The sequence below is a fragment of the Drosophila willistoni genome, chromosome 3R (assembly GCF_018902025.1).
Source record: "Drosophila willistoni isolate 14030-0811.24 chromosome 3R, UCI_dwil_1.1, whole genome shotgun sequence".
NCBI classification, from domain to species: Eukaryota; Metazoa; Arthropoda; class Insecta; order Diptera; family Drosophilidae; genus Drosophila; species Drosophila willistoni.
In genome coordinates, this window is record NC_061086.1 from 23,614,339 (window position 1) to 23,631,870 (window position 17,532).

At 37.9% G+C, this 17,532-nt stretch overlaps 5 protein-coding genes across 11 annotated transcripts; 3 read left to right on the top strand and 2 right to left on the bottom strand.

The window, feature by feature from the left end:
- The first annotated feature begins 3,684 nt into the window (after positions 1 to 3,684).
- On the top strand, positions 3,685 to 7,995 carry LOC6647319 (protein TRC8 homolog). 2 transcript variants are annotated; one of them, XM_002070119.4, is made up of 8 exons: positions 3,685 to 3,896; positions 3,950 to 4,912; positions 4,984 to 5,554; positions 5,619 to 6,159; positions 6,227 to 6,401; positions 6,621 to 6,817; positions 6,876 to 7,076; positions 7,139 to 7,995. In XM_002070119.4, the coding sequence occupies exons 2-8, from the start codon at positions 4,486 to 4,488 to the stop codon at positions 7,457 to 7,459; spliced, it is 2,433 nt and encodes an 810-aa protein (XP_002070155.1). In that variant the 5' UTR covers positions 3,685 to 3,896; positions 3,950 to 4,485; the 3' UTR covers positions 7,460 to 7,995. The 2 variants fall into 2 exon arrangements, with proteins under 2 accessions (XP_002070155.1, XP_015032818.1); XM_015177332.3 differs by having other exon boundaries at positions 6,636 to 6,817.
- Positions 7,996 to 8,087: 92 nt separating this feature from the next.
- On the bottom strand, positions 8,088 to 12,012 carry LOC6647318 (F-box/LRR-repeat protein fbxl-1). Of its 3 annotated transcripts, none has more exons than XM_002070118.4 (7): positions 11,971 to 12,012; positions 10,673 to 10,884; positions 9,676 to 10,000; positions 8,995 to 9,613; positions 8,769 to 8,936; positions 8,504 to 8,707; positions 8,088 to 8,441 (listed from the first exon to the last, which is right to left on the bottom strand). In XM_002070118.4, exons 2-7 carry the CDS (start codon positions 10,754 to 10,756, stop codon positions 8,306 to 8,308), a joined length of 1,536 nt encoding a protein of 511 aa, XP_002070154.1. In that variant the 5' UTR covers positions 10,757 to 10,884; positions 11,971 to 12,012; the 3' UTR covers positions 8,088 to 8,305. The 3 variants fall into 3 exon arrangements, with proteins under 3 accessions (XP_002070154.1, XP_023034615.1, XP_015032882.1); XM_023178847.2 differs by lacking the exon at positions 11,971 to 12,012 and adding an exon at positions 11,915 to 11,932; XM_015177396.3 differs by lacking the exons at positions 10,673 to 10,884; positions 11,971 to 12,012 and adding an exon at positions 10,097 to 10,209.
- A 1,362-nt stretch (positions 12,013 to 13,374) lies between these two features.
- On the top strand, positions 13,375 to 15,111 carry LOC6647317. Of its 4 annotated transcripts, none has more exons than XM_002070117.4 (4): positions 13,375 to 13,472; positions 13,908 to 14,246; positions 14,432 to 14,499; positions 14,563 to 15,111. In XM_002070117.4, the coding sequence occupies exons 2-4, from the start codon at positions 13,921 to 13,923 to the stop codon at positions 14,922 to 14,924; spliced, it is 756 nt and encodes a 251-aa protein (XP_002070153.1). In that variant the 5' UTR covers positions 13,375 to 13,472; positions 13,908 to 13,920; the 3' UTR covers positions 14,925 to 15,111. The 4 variants fall into 4 exon arrangements, with proteins under 4 accessions (XP_002070153.1, XP_023034406.1, XP_023034407.1 ...); XM_023178638.2 differs by having other exon boundaries at positions 13,375 to 13,466; XM_023178639.2 differs by having other exon boundaries at positions 13,375 to 13,441.
- A 131-nt stretch (positions 15,112 to 15,242) lies between these two features.
- On the top strand, positions 15,243 to 15,823 carry LOC6647316 (signal peptidase complex subunit 1). Its single transcript, XM_002070116.3, has 3 exons — positions 15,243 to 15,358; positions 15,414 to 15,560; positions 15,628 to 15,823. Exons 1-3 carry the CDS (start codon positions 15,335 to 15,337, stop codon positions 15,757 to 15,759), a joined length of 303 nt encoding a protein of 100 aa, XP_002070152.1. The 5' UTR covers positions 15,243 to 15,334; the 3' UTR covers positions 15,760 to 15,823.
- LOC6647315 (tRNA-uridine aminocarboxypropyltransferase 1) lies at positions 15,761 to 16,893 on the bottom strand. The gene has a single exon (XM_002070115.4). It carries the CDS (start codon positions 16,789 to 16,791, stop codon positions 15,814 to 15,816), a length of 978 nt encoding a protein of 325 aa, XP_002070151.1. The 5' UTR covers positions 16,792 to 16,893; the 3' UTR covers positions 15,761 to 15,813.
- Positions 16,894 to 17,532: the final 639 nt, after the last annotated feature.

Below are 17,532 nucleotides of genomic sequence, written 5' to 3' on the forward strand. Positions count from 1 at the left end.
GTCTTTGATTTTTGTGGATCAGCTTTTGCACAGTAGCCGTTCGATAATTTGCTATGGCATTCCAAGTATATGTATGTTTGTCATCTTCTTATCCCGCATGTCAATCAAGCTCCTAATTATTCTCTGAATGCAAAAGATAATTGGCGTTTCGGGGTGCTATACCCAGGGTACCCCAAATACACCAGGTACGTTGGCAACCACATTGAGGGATATCAATTTCAATATAATATACGATTTGGTGACAGTTTTTCGTTGCCAATTATGACAAACAATCTGACATCGAATGTGGAGCAAAAGCAGGCACTGTAGCCCATCATTGGCTACATAGTTAATCAACGCAGCTAAAAATCCAATTAAGTCCATAAAAAGACAAACTCAATAGCAAAACAAATCCAAAATCAGCATTCAATTTCGTATCGAAACGAAATCTACCCTGGACTTAAAGTGAATTAGGATTAGAAACCAAAAAGACTTATAAGTTTTTACATTAGGATCATGTGGAAAAAAAAGTGAAAATCATTGAAATTTTAATCACTTTTCTATTGTTTCCTATAAGCCTTAAAATTAGTTATATAGATCTTTATCCTTTATCCTATACTTATAATAATAATAATATGTACCTAATAATAATTATTATATAGATCCATAGCACTTGAATATGATTTATTCGAGATAGAATATATTTAGTAATGGTAATCGATAAATTAATTGATTTGTTTATTTAATTAAAGTATATTTAGAGGCTTATTTTTTAAAGTATATTCTTCAGATAAACAAATGAAGATAGGATTGAGATTATATGCCGGGAACTTTGTCAACTTCCTCGTTTTTTTTTCAAGTATATTTGAATAAGAAACCTAGGATTGGCAACATACATAGGCGGATCCATAGAGGAAGTACGGGATCTACAGTGTACACAGATCCTGAAATATCAGTTTATATAAAAATTTTTGACTTTTGACGCCCAAAAAGCCAATCTTCGAAGTCGTCCTTCAATTTTGATAGATCCTCATAGTGAAAAAAAATCTTGAAGTGGTAAAATCTTGATTTTTTAATTGAATACCACCAAAAATATTTCTAGATCTATTTAAATAAGTTTCAAAAAATGCTAATACACCTATGCACATATATCCCTGCTTATATATACTTACCTACATAAATACTATATCTATTATTAATAACAGAGACGATATGTGTAGCCATTTTGGAATGGTTGTTGTCTTTAGATAAAGTTGGCTTCAATGAATGCATGTTTATAATAATATGAAAGATTAAGAATAATAAAAAGTATGGATAAAACATCGGCCATTTTAACCTTTATCTTTGAATCAATTTAGATACATATATACATATAACTCACTATATGGAATAGGTATAAATAAATGTTTCAAGTCTTTTAAGTATTTCTAAGTCTTTATATTTGATTTCATTATAGTTCCAGAGACCAAACTTGTATTGACATAACATCTAAAAATGGCATTTTAGTTGATACATGTGAAAAATCAACATTTATGCTTATGCTAATAATGAGAAAACTGATGTCCGACATTAAGATCAGTTCCAGCAAATCACCTTAATTGAATCGTATTGGCTTCAATCAACAAAATGTGATTCCTGCAATGTTTTCCTTTCCTGACAAAAGCCCCGTTTTTATATCTATTTGACTTGGTCCAGTATCTAAGAGTGCATAACCTGTGGCATCTCTTTCCAGAAGTAGACGCAGAAGCAACTGCAGCCAATTCATTTGGCTTCTCAGCAGGTTTCCAGTTTTCTTCATCATCATCGTCATCACCATCATCATCATCATCGTTGCCGGTCTATCTATAAGTGGTAATCAGGTTGAGAACGCATTGCACTGGTTCACATGAGTCCTGGACCTGGCCAATTCGCCGAAGTGCATAGCTTTACGTGTAATGAAATCACACATAGACAGGCCATAGAGAATCGCGGTGGAGGCATCGGATGGCCTAGACCGGACCGAACTATCGACACTTTGTTCAATGCTGTGTAAAACGATTGGCGCGTTAATCAATGTACAAATTTCCGACTTATATGGCCAGCGAATTAAATCGTTCCCCCGAGACAGAGACAAAAACAGTGTGTGAGGGAAAGAGAAAAGAGATCCTGTCTTGTCTTTGGACCCGACACTGACAGCTGCCGATTAGAAGTGGAGCGATAAATTATACAATTGCCATGCGTGAGAGTTGGCCAGGACCATATCTAGGTACCAATCCCAATCCTGGTCCCCCACCGCCTAGCACATCGCCGCGCCGGTGACAATTACACTGATTATATTTATATATATGAAGCCCATATATGGGCCACTCCACATGGGAGAATGTAATTTGTGCAATTTGCTGTCCCTATCAAGTATCAACACAAAACTATGCAAATTAGTTAAGAGCGTAGAAATAAAAAAACAAAAAAACGGAAAACAAAAACCAAAAACACATGCATTCTCGTATTGTTAACAACATTTTGTGGCATGGCATGAAAAATCAATTATGTTAGTTGAACTTTTTGAGCTAAACGCTAAACAATTGCGCATAATTACGATCGTTACACACTGAACACCCCATTCCACCACAATCCACTCCACACCATTCCACTCCACCCGAATCCTCACTAGCTCAGCTGCAGTACCGCCGCCTCAATTTGTGCATTTGCATAAGGCACAGTTTACCTCCATGTTTAAGGTTTGTGCCACAGAAACAGCAACAGAAACAACAAACAAGAACCAAGAACAACAACAATTAAAGTTCAAAATGGCAAAAGTTAACGACCGCACAATTGAGGAAATTCACGTAGACCCAAGGGCCGAGGTGATTACATAAATGCCAACCATGAGGGTTTTCTTTTGAAAGAATTCCAATGATTTTTACATACATATGTATGTTTGTTGTTGTTGTTGAGCTATTTTATTTAGTATTATTTGACACGGAAAAGATTTTTCAGACTAAGGAATCTAAAACTTCTTTGCTTATACGCATTTAAAAATATATTATACATAAATTATCATACTTCAAATCTCAATCAGAGACATCCTTTTGCCAAGTTTATCCATTAAAAATGTCATAGTTACATATCATTTTAGGTTTAATCCACTTTAAGGTGCATTTGTATTAGAAAGCTAGGAAATTCTACAAGATTAGGTACAGAGCGCCAAAAAGACAAGATTTAAGTTAGCCTGAAGAAATCTGTGGACCTGTATTCAGTTTTCGTTTTAATACTTAATAGTCCAAAAAAGCATACTACAAAACGAATGATCAATAATAATTGACTAAATTTAATATTAATGCTTGTATTGAAACTTTTTTATATTGGATCATTTCAATTACATTACCTATCAAGTTTTTATGGTAAACAAATAAATCAGAACAAAAAATTGTTTATATCGATTTCTAGCCAACTTAGCGTATCCAAATTGCTTAAATTAGAATAAGATCAAAGGAAAATAGTTCGATTTTTAGTTTTTTTGGCTCGTCAAATGTTGTTTCATAATTGCTTATTTGAAAAGACATAATCAGTTTTCTAAATAAGATCAAAATATGAATAAAATCGAGTCTACAATATACACCACTTTAACGCTTTAAGAGATTAAATATTCAGATCATAGTTACCTGGAAAAAATGAAAAACGTACTCACCATTATACACATTTTTGATTCATTCACATTGTTTCATCTCTGACTTACATATCAAACTATAATACAGATTTGTTACGTTACTAAATATTCTTCTATTTTGAAAAATTTTGTAACACCGTTTTACAAACTCTTAAATGCAACTGCAAGTTTAAATTAACACGGCACCATTTTAGTTGTCCAATTTGCTAAAGATAAACGAGCGTATATATATAAGATTGATGAGCTGAAGGTTGTGGATTTTCGTCTAAAGGTATTGTTAATCATTTGATTTCAATTAAGACTTTGTAGTAATAACCCATTTAGTTTGATTTCCCGCCATTTATGGCCAGTGCGACCAATTTTTTAACTTATCGAAAGATATATTTATCGATGTTTTAGTAATCGATATACCGGTCGCCGATTGGTCACACTACAGGTGACAGAAAAGAAAAAAAAAACAAAGCCAAAATTATTGTGGAAAAGTGTAAAGTTCAAAAATCGTCGTCAATCGGAAAATTGGCGATTAAACGAAAATTGCCCGAGTGTGGAAATTGAATCCAAAGCAAATACAACGTTACCACCTGACCTCCTTCCAATATAGTGATTTTCACATTAACCATAGGCTTTCAAACACAAACACATACACAGAATTGTACGCTCCCATACACGTACACACACACACAATTCTCTTCTCTTTTTGCGAAATCCAAGACCGAAGGCCAACGCCAGCTCCAAAAACCGCTCCAAATGCGTTAGATAGTGAATTACCATTACCCTCCCGATCGAACATTCAAAATTTTGTGCACCGTCACGGTGTATCAGCCAGACGCCAAAACCAAAACACAGACTCAGCCACAATCATGTCTATGCGTACGAAAGTTCTGGGCCTGGTGGATGTGATGATGCGAGTGCCGCCCATCATGGTCATCGATGAGATACTCAAAATTGGCATGGGTCTGCCCACGCGAATGTATCCGGAAAAGAATGAAGCTGGCACATCGACAACGACGGTGGAAGTATCGACAGAGCCGCCATCTAATAATGAAGCATTTTCCTTTATAACAACATTCTTCGGATTGAGCAGTGGATCGGGACCTGATCCATCCCCACCGGGTGAAGCTGGCCAAAATGTTATTGAACAGGCCATAGACAATGCCTCGAAAGCCGCCCAATCTCGGGGAATGCTAGGCAATGGTTTCAATACCATAATGGATGGACTGGCCCACGATGAAGCGATAGCGAGCATAATCAGCATTACGACAGTGAAATTCGTATTGTGTATACTGGGTAAGTGAACCATTATTTACAATTATCTTATCTTTCAATTGGACATTAACCTAGTCCCTGTCTTTATTCAGGTTTCGCGTCTGCCGCCTGCATATTTATGCTCTGGACACGTCATCTTGTGATGGTCTACATGTTTCTCACCTCACTGGGTCTCACATTTCTGTCCTATTGGTCAAATGTCAGTGCTTTGGCCCTTATGGAGGGTAGTCCGTGTATCTTAGAAGATCTCATGTCAATGAACACCACACGAATATTGGAGTCGGGTGGCATTATCGTCTCACTGGCACCGCATGTAATGGCACAATGGTTCATGGGCATGCTCTTCGCTTACATACATTTGGGACCAAGATTTGCGCTTCTGCAAAAATCCATGCCCATGATTTTTACTAGTCCCATTCTACTTGCCATTTTGCCATTATCCCCACGATTTGTGCAACAGTTACCAATAATAGCGGGCTTCACGCCCATCATATTAACCAAAATCACAGTGATTAACAGCAGCATGGAGGCCAGTCGAACGGTGTACAATGGTTATCAGTATGCTATGAATTTTGTATCCAATTTTGGTTTATCCGCACTTATCGAGAATGAATGGCAACGTCTTAATGTGCCGAATGTTTTAAGGGTTTTCTGGACAATTAGGTAAGTGGCAATTAAGTAATTAGCAATTTCCAAATTTATTATCTATTACCTTATTACATAACAGGATCTTGCAAGGTGCCTATGTCCTGGTCAGTGCCGAAAGTGAGGCACCTTTGGAAGTTTATCCCACTATCGAGAAGCTTCTTGTTGATGGCTGCGAGACTTTGACTGCTGTTTTGGGCATGACAGGTGTAATATCAATGATATGCCATTATATTGGACGCGGCTTTCAATGGTATCTGCTGACGTATGACAATGACGAGGAGAAATCACTGGGCACTGTTTCGGCGGTTCTTTTCTATATATTGGCCTTGCAAACTGGACTAACCTCATTGTCGCCAGACAAACGATTTGTGCGATTGTGTCGAAATTTGTGCCTTCTGGTTACTGCCCTGCTACATTTTCTCCATAACATAGTTTCGCCCATTTTGATGTCGTTAAGCGCTGCGAGAAATCCTTCGCGCAAACGCCATGTTCGTGCTCTATCGGTTTGTGTTTTTCTGATCCTAATGCCATTGAGTCTGCTTTACTATCTGTGGACCCAACATTCACCTTCCACTTGGCTCCTGGCTGTGACTGCCTTCTCCATAGAAGTTATCGTTAAGGTTTGTCTAAAGATGGATTTTAGCTATATATATATTTGTATTTAATTGTTTGCTTTTATGTTTCTAGGTGCTTGTATCGTTGGCCACATATGGCCTCTTCCTTCTTGATGCTCGACGACAGTTCTTTTGGGAAAAACTGGATGACTATCTCTACTATGTACGGGCCTTTGGCAATTCTGTAGAATTCTGCTTTGGTATTCTACTCTTTATTAACGGAGCCTGGATATTGCTCTTTGAATCGGGTAAGTGTCGTATAATGTGCCGCTGTAAATCACATATCCAAAAATTACATCAGCACATGAGCAGCCCAATCTCTTCTCTGTCCTTTCTCCCGTGACCCGTTTCCCCATAATTTTTCCACTTCCGTGTCTTTTCTTTTTTTGGCTTTTCTGTTCTATGTGTGCATGTAATATTTTTTATTTGGTTGATTTGCGTGTACCGATAACTTGATAACTTGATAGCTCAAAATGCTACAGGCGGAGCCATCAGGGCGATCATGATGTGCATACACGCCTATTTCAATATATGGTGTGAGGCCCGGGCCGGCTGGTCGGTGTTCATGAAGCGACGTTCTGCTGTCCATAAGATCTCGTCCCTTCCTGAGGCGACAACGGCCCAATTGCAAGCCTTTGACGACGTCTGTGCCATATGTTATCAGGTAAGAGGATTTAAACTTAAGTAGATAAGATCAACCTGAACTAATTTCGTCTTCCTAGGAAATGTATACCGCCAAAATAACTCGATGTCGTCACTTCTTCCATGGTGTTTGCTTGCGCAAATGGCTTTATGTGCAAGATCGTTGTCCGCTGTGCCATGAGATAATGATGTATACAGAGAAAGCTGAGGATAATGCCACACAAGGCGAAGGTGCCGGTGCAGCCCCAGCTGATCAGCCATTAAGGATATATCCACGAGATGTGAGTAACCAGTACATTCTCTAAGCATAAACCTGACTAATTTCGAATATCATTATTCTTAGGATGGCAACAATATGGCAGCGCCAAGACAATCGCCAGAACGTACTGCTTCCGATGTGGGTGAGATTGGCTCCACAGCAGCAACAGCTACAACGAGCAGTGCAGCAGCTATAATTGGAGCTGAAGCAGCAGCAGCCATCGCCGAGGCAGCAGTAGCAACTGCTGCCGGGCTCAGTGTCACACCAAGTAGCAGTAATGCCAGCTATATAACAACGTCGTCGGCTCAACCGCCGCCACCAACAGCCACATCGGCGGCAGCTGTGGCCACTGCGGCTGCTAGTAATACAACGCACATCTTTCGGATGTCGCAGGACCAGCAGTGAGCGATGATGATCATCCTTCTTACTATTACAAATTTTTACCATTTGTGAACTGTTCTATGTGTTAGTGTACTTACGATTGTAAAAACGAAAAGAAAAAGAAAAAAATGGGAAAGAAGAAAAGTAGCATGCGAATGTAAAGTGATTAGGAGCAGCTTAGTTCACCTTTCCAAAGCAAATTTTTCCAATTTCCACACTCACGTCCTACACATACACACACTCACACACACACACACACACACACAGCCATGCTTTATTAAATTATATACCATGCATATAATAGCGCGCTGAACGAAACGAAGATTTCCAAACCGGAGATCTATGTAAATTAAGTTTATGGTAACCAGTTGAACCCAAAAAGATTTTTTGAAAAATATTAGTTATAAGTTTGCAAAGAGAAGAAGAAAAACAAACAAAAAAAACCGAACAGTAAAAGTGTAAAAATCAAGAAAAACATAAAAAAAAAACAAATGAATGTGGTGAAGTCTGAAAATGATTTAATCAAGTTACCAAGTAAAAAAAAAACAAAAAAACAAACCTAGTTAAAAGAGAGAGGGGAAAGGATGAAAAAATCAAGAACACACTATATGTTATATAATTTTGTAATGAAAACGAAACTTGAATTAGCAAATCCTTTGTTTATATATATATATATTTCTTTAAATTACCTATTTACGTTTATTTAGATATAATTTAATTAAACGAAAGAAGCGGAAAAATACAGAAAACAATTTATGTTTAAGCAAAGCAAAAACAAATTCAACTCTAGTTTAACTATATCATATATATATATATATGCATATAGACACAACAATCCAAAGAACGACAAAACAAATGTAAGACAATCGTTTAATTGAAAATCAAATCATTATAGTTGCGCAGCAAATGATATGGCGACACACGGCAACACGTTGTGGTGCGTACCACAGTGATACGATCTGCACGCTCAAAATTGGCCTTCACTGTCTCATAGTAGCGACCATCACTGTATGTGAGAAACACAATAACCACAACATTGAGAAACCCTTTTTTGTTTATTGCACTCACCTTAGAACCATGCAACGCAGCTTTAAGCACTTGACACGCAATATATCAATGGCCTTTTGACTTTTGTCCGAGAAACGCAAATTATCGGGATCCCAACGCAGCTCCAGACGCTCCAAATTGCCACAATTGGAGGCTATAGTGTCCATAAGCTGATCAACATGGATGTTAACACCCAATTTCTCGGCCGTGCCCATGACAACAATTCTGTTAATAAACTCAAGTTTTTCAACAAGAATTTCTTAATATTTATCAAAGGGAAACTCACTTGCAATTGCCCAGCAGTGGTAAGATACTCATCCATAGTTGATCTGTAATATGTGGCATACCGGATAGACAACAAGCAAGCAACTGATGTCCTTGACGCTGCAAAAACTTCAACAGACCCTCATCAGAGATGTTGTCGGAGGAATCCAAGTCCAAGGATATAAGAGATCTAAAAAGTAAAGAATAAGAATTAAAACACCAGTAAATAAATAGGTTGATCTACTTACCTAGTAGTGCCCGATTCCATCCATTGCTTGAGAACAGAATCATTGAATCCATTGATTTGTCCAGCCGATAGAAACTTAAGCGTTGGTATGCGTGTCAACATATCAATCAGACATTCGGTGGACAAATCCGTGGCTGTGATATCCAATTCCTGTAGAGCACATTTATCCCATTCAGCTTGCATGACAAATTCGGATTTCAGACTGGTGCCATTCATGAGGAGGCAGGTCAAACGTTTGGAACGTTGAATCAACGTCTTCAATGTAGAACCAGTGACCTTGTTACAAAAATTAACAGCCAGACACTCCAACTGAATGCAATTCGAGCTGAATGCATCGATATGAGAGTCATCAATGAAATTGATGCCATATAGATTGATAACCCGCAAATTGGGTGTGGCCGACTTCAGTTTGTGGACATTGATGACTTCGTAGATTTCCTCCTCCTCCTCTTCGCACTTCTCGTATGTGCCAATCAAATGTAGAACCTCCAGGCCATTGATGAAATTATAGATTTTGCGCATAAAACCCTCCATGAAAATGACTTCGGAAAGGCAAATGCACATATAGCGCAGTTTGGTGGGAAAAGCCTGCATTTCGCTGAAATCGTGAAGCTGCATGGCTAGATAGGATGATAGTAAAAACAAATATAGTAAAAACTTGGTTCTCTAACTGACTACCAACCCGTGGAGAAGTCCAGCAGCATGTGAGTCAAATTGGGACACTTGGCCGACAATTCATGCAACACAGTGTGCGTGATCAATTCAATTGGTAGCTCAATGTAACGCAATGTGGGTCCAAATCTCACCGAGATTAGGGACAACAGCATCTCCAGGGATCCGACATGCAGACCTGATACCTCTGGCCTCAGCGATACATTCTTCCACAGGCGTGTATCGTAGGCTATCTGACGCCAGCGACGACATATACGTGCCAGGCGACAAATCTCACGATGAGATAGATACGAAAAAATGTGCAGCAGCACCTTGTCCGGCAGCTTCTCGATGGTCTAAGAGAATAGTAATGAATAATAATATCAGCATATGTATATATAATATATACAAAAAGTGTGTAGACTCTGCTCTTCATTCCATTCTATTCCTACCGTATCAGCAAAGGGACTGCGCACTGTGCCATCGGATAGATAAACCTGAGATGCCTCTACAGCCAATTGACCCCAAATATCGGTGGAAATATCCATTTTTCTGTTGTATTACTATTATTATATAGTATTGATTTGATCCAATTTGAGGTGACCACTTGCTTATATAAATATTTAATTATTACACCGAGCTATACACGCGTTGTCGTCCACACTCAAAGTACGTCTGATTTAGCTTCTAAGATCACTACTACTTGGCCCACTACTGTGAGAAATCTCCAAAAATAATGAAAACTAACTCAAGAGAATAATCATCATCACCTAGCAGCGAGATCCTATTTATAGCTGAGCACAAAGTAACGATCACAACAAAATTTTGTTGGGGAGAGGAACAGCTGTTGATCGGCCCGGCTGGGTGGTGGCCATATCCACCCACTGTGTATATAAAACGCATCTTTTTGTTGTGTTTTTGGGTGGTGAGTATTGCCAACATTTAGAAAAATATTCTATATACATCGATCGGTTTGTTTTGTTTACACGCCATTTGATTGACACTTTTGTTGATGTTTCTCTACTCACCAGACGCGTCTTCACTGTGCCAATATCATCACGTCCAATGGCTTGGGATGAGGTCTGTGCGGCTAAAACATTCCAATTGTCCATTATCGTTTTGCTTCACTTATGGGTTATTGTGTATGGATATTTGTAAACCTGTATCGGATCAGCTGGGCAACTAGTTCTATCAACTATATACAGGCTGGCGCCGGTTTGTGTCGGTGTATTGTATTTGTCTATAAGTGAATGAAAACAATTCGATCATGTGTATATTTTTACAAGTTAATGCCATGCCGGTTTAAGATCAGACATTTGACATGGAATGTAAAAGGGTGGATCAATTATGAACAAAATTTCCACGACTGTCTGTTTGTCATTTGAGAAAATATTGCCATCAGGATCTTTACACTAGAAAAGACTTCCATATAAAGGAAAGATGCAATTTTTTATCACTTTAGTCTAAATTAATAAATGATTTTTGTTTTGAAAACATAAAAAGCCCTTTTATACATTAGGAGACGTCAAAAATTGGTAAATTTTTGAATTTTAGATCCAAAAAATGCAGCAATTTGTCCCAAGTAACAGGACTTTTTATTCTCATTCAGAGATTCCCCGAAATTTCAGTGTTATATGCGTTTGCAAACGAGATGAAAACATATTAAAACTAAGTTTTTGTAGGGAAGTTCATCCAAAGCAAAGCTAGAGCAAATCGTGGGCAGTTACTACATATCTATTTCAACTTTTATACATTCTACATCGAGCTCTTTAATTTGTAGGATTAAAAATGCAATAAAAATATTTACCCATTGTCAGATTTTTTTTTAGTAATTCACGATGTTATTATTTTTGGCATGAAATATTCAAAAATGTTAATCATAAATACAAACACGGATAATTCAGTTCACACAAGCAATGTATGTACATATATAAATTTTGAGGCAAATCGGTAGTAAATTGCAATAAATTGCACAGAATTTACTGATGCATTTTGCGCATCAACAATAGCAAATTATGCAAATTATCAAATATTTGCCTCATCTGAGTGGAGGAGGAGGAGTACACACATCAAATTTGTTTTACCCCTTTTCTTTTTTGTGGATACTATTTATAGGAAGATTTCTTGGGTCTGTTCTGTAATTTTTGTAATTTGCACACAATAATTTCGTAACGTTCACTTAGCTACATAAATTGGCAAATTGCACTTTTACTTTCACTTTGGGAATGCAAATGGCATTTGCATTATTTGATGCATTTACTAAGTATTACTTGGTTGGGGTAGGCAATTCAAAACGTTAACAATGCAAGTATTTTAATTGCGTTACATGTTGAATTTTCAGAACAATTCTGGTAAATGTTTCGCGTAGTTGACGGCTCCACAACTCTTTGGCAACTGAGAAATCAGGCGTCCGAGAAAAATGAATTTTGCCAGAATCAGAATACAACATTTTGGCATTTGTATGGGGCATGAGAAATTTTTATGTGGGGTCAGAGCGGGAATTTTATTTAGCCAAAGTTGCTCGCGCGTCATTTGCTGCAGCTGGCAGAAGTGCTTTCAAATGGCTTTTGGCCAACATCGTGCCGAACATGCACAGAGACTACAAAATTCATTCATCTAATGCAAGCTAAATCTGCCTAAATCTCCTTGTAAATAAATTTAGATTCAAATTATAACGGACAAGAGTTGCCAACTTGGCTTGAATAATATATGTGAATATCTGTTAGAGATGGGCATGTGATCTTAGCAAAGTATCTTTATTTTTTGAGAACTCTAATAATTGAAAAGAATATAGCAAAATGTTTGCTTTTTTATAAGTAAATTTGGCAAATTTATTAAAAATTGTATTTATAAGAACTATTTAAAAGCAAGGGTAAGAAACAATCACGAGGCCATCTCTACGCACGCTCTCTCTCTCGTTAGATCTATCTTTTATACCCTACCAAAGCAGTACATTAAGTTTGTTGGTAACCATTGCAGGCCATAAATTATATCTTAATTGTACATAAAGGTAGATAGATAGATAATGAAATCAGTATTTCTTTTAAATTTAGAGTTTTAAAAGTCACTTTAGATAAGTGAAAAATGATTTCATATGCCTTGTTTTCTATTCTGGATGGAGTGTTATTTCGCCGGCAAGGGTATACAAAATTCTGGATATCTATTTTGATCAATGTCCACAAACTGATATAAACGATTATCTGTTAAAGATGGGCATGTGATCTTAGCAAAGTATCTCTAATTGTTGAGAACACTAATAAATGAATAAAATATAGAAAAACCTGTTTATTGCTTTTTTGCAAGTAAATTCGGCAAATTTATTTAAAGTTGTATTTACAAAAACTATTTAGAAGCAGTGAAAGGTAACAATCACGAGGCCATCTCTACGCACACTCTCTCGCTAGATCTATCTTTTATACCCTGCAAAAGCAGTACATTAAGTTTGTTGGTAAGCATTGCAGACCATAAAATTATATATTAAATGTAAATAAAGGTAGATAGATAGATAATGAAATCAGTATTTCTATTAAATAGAGAGTTTTAAAAGTCACTTTAGTTAAGTGAAAAATGATTTCATATGCCTTGTTTTCTATTCTGGTTAAAGTGTAATAGTGCCGGCAAGGGTATACAAAATTCTGGATATCTATGTATATTTGTATATATGTATATATATATATATTTGTGTGCCCGGTTCTGATCAGAGTTTTTTGAAACCACCAACATTCGTATCTTTGCTGCCTTAGCTGTTGGTTGTCGGTCTCCCTTCGAATTGTTCAGCTATAGATAAACCCGTGTAGGTGTGTCCACACTAAGTGCGCTTGTGTAAGTGTATGTGTCAGCAGGTTGGCCAAAAAGGCTGGCTAAACGAATTGTTTAACAATAAGTACAAGCATTTTGTTTTTATCAAAGATATGTGAAAAGGATGTGATATAAATTATTATCAAGTAATTTGTAATTTGTAGCAACAATAAAATTGGTACTACAAAATGTTTGTTTATATTTTGGGTACAGTAAGCGAGCGTTGCAACAAAAACATGTTTATGTGTGTGTGTGTGTGTGTGACGCTCAATTGAGAGTCAGAGAGAGCACCTTAAGCCAGAGAACGAGCGAGAGAGTGTGGGAGAGGCAGGTGTACAATGGGCAGACGCAGCCTGCAATTTAAATTTCAAACTGAATTGCAATTAGTTTCAAGAATCTCTCAATTAAAGAATTATCAATTAACCCATTTGTGTACTTATCTTATGCATACCTATTTATTTACAGTCAACGCCCAACGATGTCCTACAGTGCAGAGCGTGCCCTATCCTATCTATATCCCTTTATCATTGTCGCATCGTTGATTTGCTGCATCACATCAGCGGTTGCATCGCTGCATTGGCGCTATGTCCTGAATGCCTGTCCGGATACGAACTGTGGCTGCGTGCTGCACAGTAAAAGCACATATAACAACTTTGAAGGAGGAAATATTGCTTACTGTCATTACGCTACTTATGGCTTAGTTTTGCCTTTAGTTTTTGCCGTCGTCTTGGGGGTCTATCATGGCTATAGAATGTGCATAGGACGGGGCAAACCCAAGGCTGGCACAGCGACCATTAGACAGCGGTAAGTAAATGATCTTTTTCAATTTTCGTCGTCTAGGGGTCAAGTGGTTAAATGGCTCAGACACAGACACCCACACTCCCTAACTAATTAGAGCGGTGTTATGCTAATAGAATCCATATTGCTGAAGATCCAAATGATTCAATTAAAGTTTCGCCAATTACTCATACTTCCGTTTCGTCTTACAGCTCTGGCGATATGATTGTTGTGACCACCGAATCGGAATTGACACCCGATGGCCTCTCCCCATACTATTGTAGGTCAAATGGTGCTATTCATTCTTATCATTTAAATCTAATTGTGATGATTTTGCTTATAGGGCTCCCAGCCACAGTTATATCTGTAATTATGGGTATATATCAACTGGTCTATGCTGCAATTTTAACCGACGGCTTTGAAGTAACATGTAAACAGTACAGAGAAACCCTTTTGAAGGAAATTCAAGGAGTGGGCAACATAGTGCCCGTGCTCAAACAACGTTTGTCCTGTGGCGCAGTTTTTGATTTCATGGACTATCTGGTAGAGAGCATTTCCTATGAACGACGTCGCTATGGTCGGATTAATACGGCCGCTTGCTTGTATTTTGCTGTAATCTTTTCCTGGTTTGCCTTGTTTGCTTGGCTCCTCGTTTGTGTTATCAATATTTTGCATTTGCGACGTACTCGAGCAGCTCGAGTTTAAAGCATTGCTGCTTTCTATTACAACGAAACAATTCGACAATCCATGAACATTTCCATTAATTTTAAATGTAGTTATTACTCGATGTCACTTATTTATTAGTAATTATCTAACGTCCACGGTTCATTCCGCCATATCACCACACATATTGTACAAATAACTGTATGAACAAAAAACTTTTTCTTAAAAATTCAAACGTTTTTTAATTTTATTAGTGGGCGGCAGTTTAAATCATAATTTGAAAATCACATTCCTCACAAGCTGTGACTGCGACGATACATTATCGTTGCTGTGACTTTCGATAATTCTGAGAGATAAGCAAGTTCCATCACAAAATCGAAACCTTTACTGCTGACGTGCCGCATATGCATTTGTTTACGTGAAAAGTTAGCTTATTTAACAAAAATCTCACAATGCTAGATATACAAACACACATGGTAAGCCCTCTTATAGCCAAAAGGTTTTGTCAATTGTTAACCAGCTTATTAACAGGACTTTGAGGGCCAAGCAAAGGCAGAGCGCTGGTCCCGCCTCATTATAACATTTTTCGGTGTCATCGGTCTTGTTTATGGAGCCGTTGTCCAGCAGTTCTCCCAGACAGTTTATATTCTGGGTGTGGGCTTTCTACTGTCCTCATTGGTGAGTAGTTATTACGAATATTTATAATATCTGAAATCAACGGCACGATTTTTCCTTTTGTCTACAGATTACAATTCCACCATGGCCCCTGTTCCGCCGTCATCCCTTGAAATGGCAAAAGGCCGTGAATACCGAACCCAAGTCGCAGTCACATTCCCCCTCTGAATCGAGTGATGAGGGCAAGAAGAAAAAGAAATAGCTTTAAATTAACTTAATCTTTTATTTTGTCTGTCTGAATAAAGGACAAACATATTTAAATGGGACGCCGATAGGATATCAGATCATTGTGGTCATAATATTTATGTATAAGATCATACATATTGGCAAAGAAAAACAAGAGATTATCGTACTGTCCATTGTAAGGCGATTCACGCTTCACAGCATTCTCCTCCGTGGCTGTAGCTATTGTCAGTGGCTTGGCCAGCTGATGAAAGCCCTCCGTTATTTCCAGGTTGTCCAGTCCTCGGTAGGCAGCATTAAGACCCCATGCATTGACATGAACCTCTAACAGAAATTGATGAATAGCTTCAATGGTGGCCAAATACCAGCGTGGGCTCCCTTTTTGATGACGCCAGAACTGCGAGAGACGGTTTTGTAATACCACAGTCTTCAATTGTCTAACCCGCTCATCCAAATAGATGCTACGACTTTGGTTCCATGTGCTATCAATAAAGACGGCTCTTTGTATCGGCAGATTGCCAAAGGTGTAATGGCTCTTTATTGATAACTCCTCCATCTCGGACGTCACTTCCACTTCGTCCATGCGGCGGCGGAGCATGGTTCCCATGTGATGGCCTTTCGGCAAGCCGTAATTATCATCTATTTTAAGCTGTACATTCCTTTCAAAGAGTTGAGGAACTGTCAGACTCTTTGAGCTGGGAAAGATTAGCACAACGCCCGGCTCGCCTCTGTAGTCCGGTATATTCGGATATGTGTGTATTGTGACATGTTCCGGAGCCAAGACTGCCGCATGCACTGCTGTGCTTTTCCCATCGATTTCCTTCTTATGCTTAATAATGTCAATCTTCAGAGGTAGCTCCACTTTTGGTAAGACTTCTCCCAGGTCCCCTACAGGCTTGTAGCAGCTATAGCAGAAAAATTTCCTAGATCTGTTGCAGTCCCCACAAATGTGGCGGCCCTCGATTGTGTCCAGCACAGTGTGATCCCCTATATGCAGATTGGCAAAGGGATATTTGCGCGGCCGCTTTTGGCGCTCCACTGGATGAGACATAATCCCTTCCTTGGGCTTAGGTATTTTCAAAAGTTACCAATTTTATTTCCTCATCCGCTGGGGACTGCCGATACAGATTGTTTTTGCTTTACTCAAATTGATCTTTACTCAAAGTGAGCACTAGAGATGGCACAAAAGTGAGTATTTTTTGAAAATTTAAATTTCTAATAACGGCCAGACAAACAAGGCAATATATTTGAAATGGAAATTACGTTTAAAAGTAAATGATGTGTAAAGTTGTTATGCATATTTTAAAATTTACTAAAATATTTATCTAAATTTGTTTTAATATCTATATTAGAAACATCATAAAAATGTAACTCAACTATGCATTACAATCTGTCTAATAATACGTCTATCTAATGATACGTTATAGAAATCAAAAACTAAATACTGTTCTTTATTCTGTTACAGTATAATTACCAAAGAGATATTTTAAATATTATTTGTCATTAGTTTCAACTGATCGAAAATCGACAAACTTGTCACAAACTGGCAGACAAGATAAACCTTTTTACATTGACTATTCAGCATTGCTTTTTAGCAATGTTTGCTTGCAGATTTATATACTTATGTATGTATAAACAATTGGCTGGCCGAAAAACTACCGAACCACTAAGTGTAGCCGATCCATCATCCGATCAATCGGATTGGCCAGTACTTTATGAAGAGAAGAGCCGCTTTCCACAATTTCAGTCTGGCGGCAGCAATCACGCGAATCAGTTTGAATTTAAAACTAAA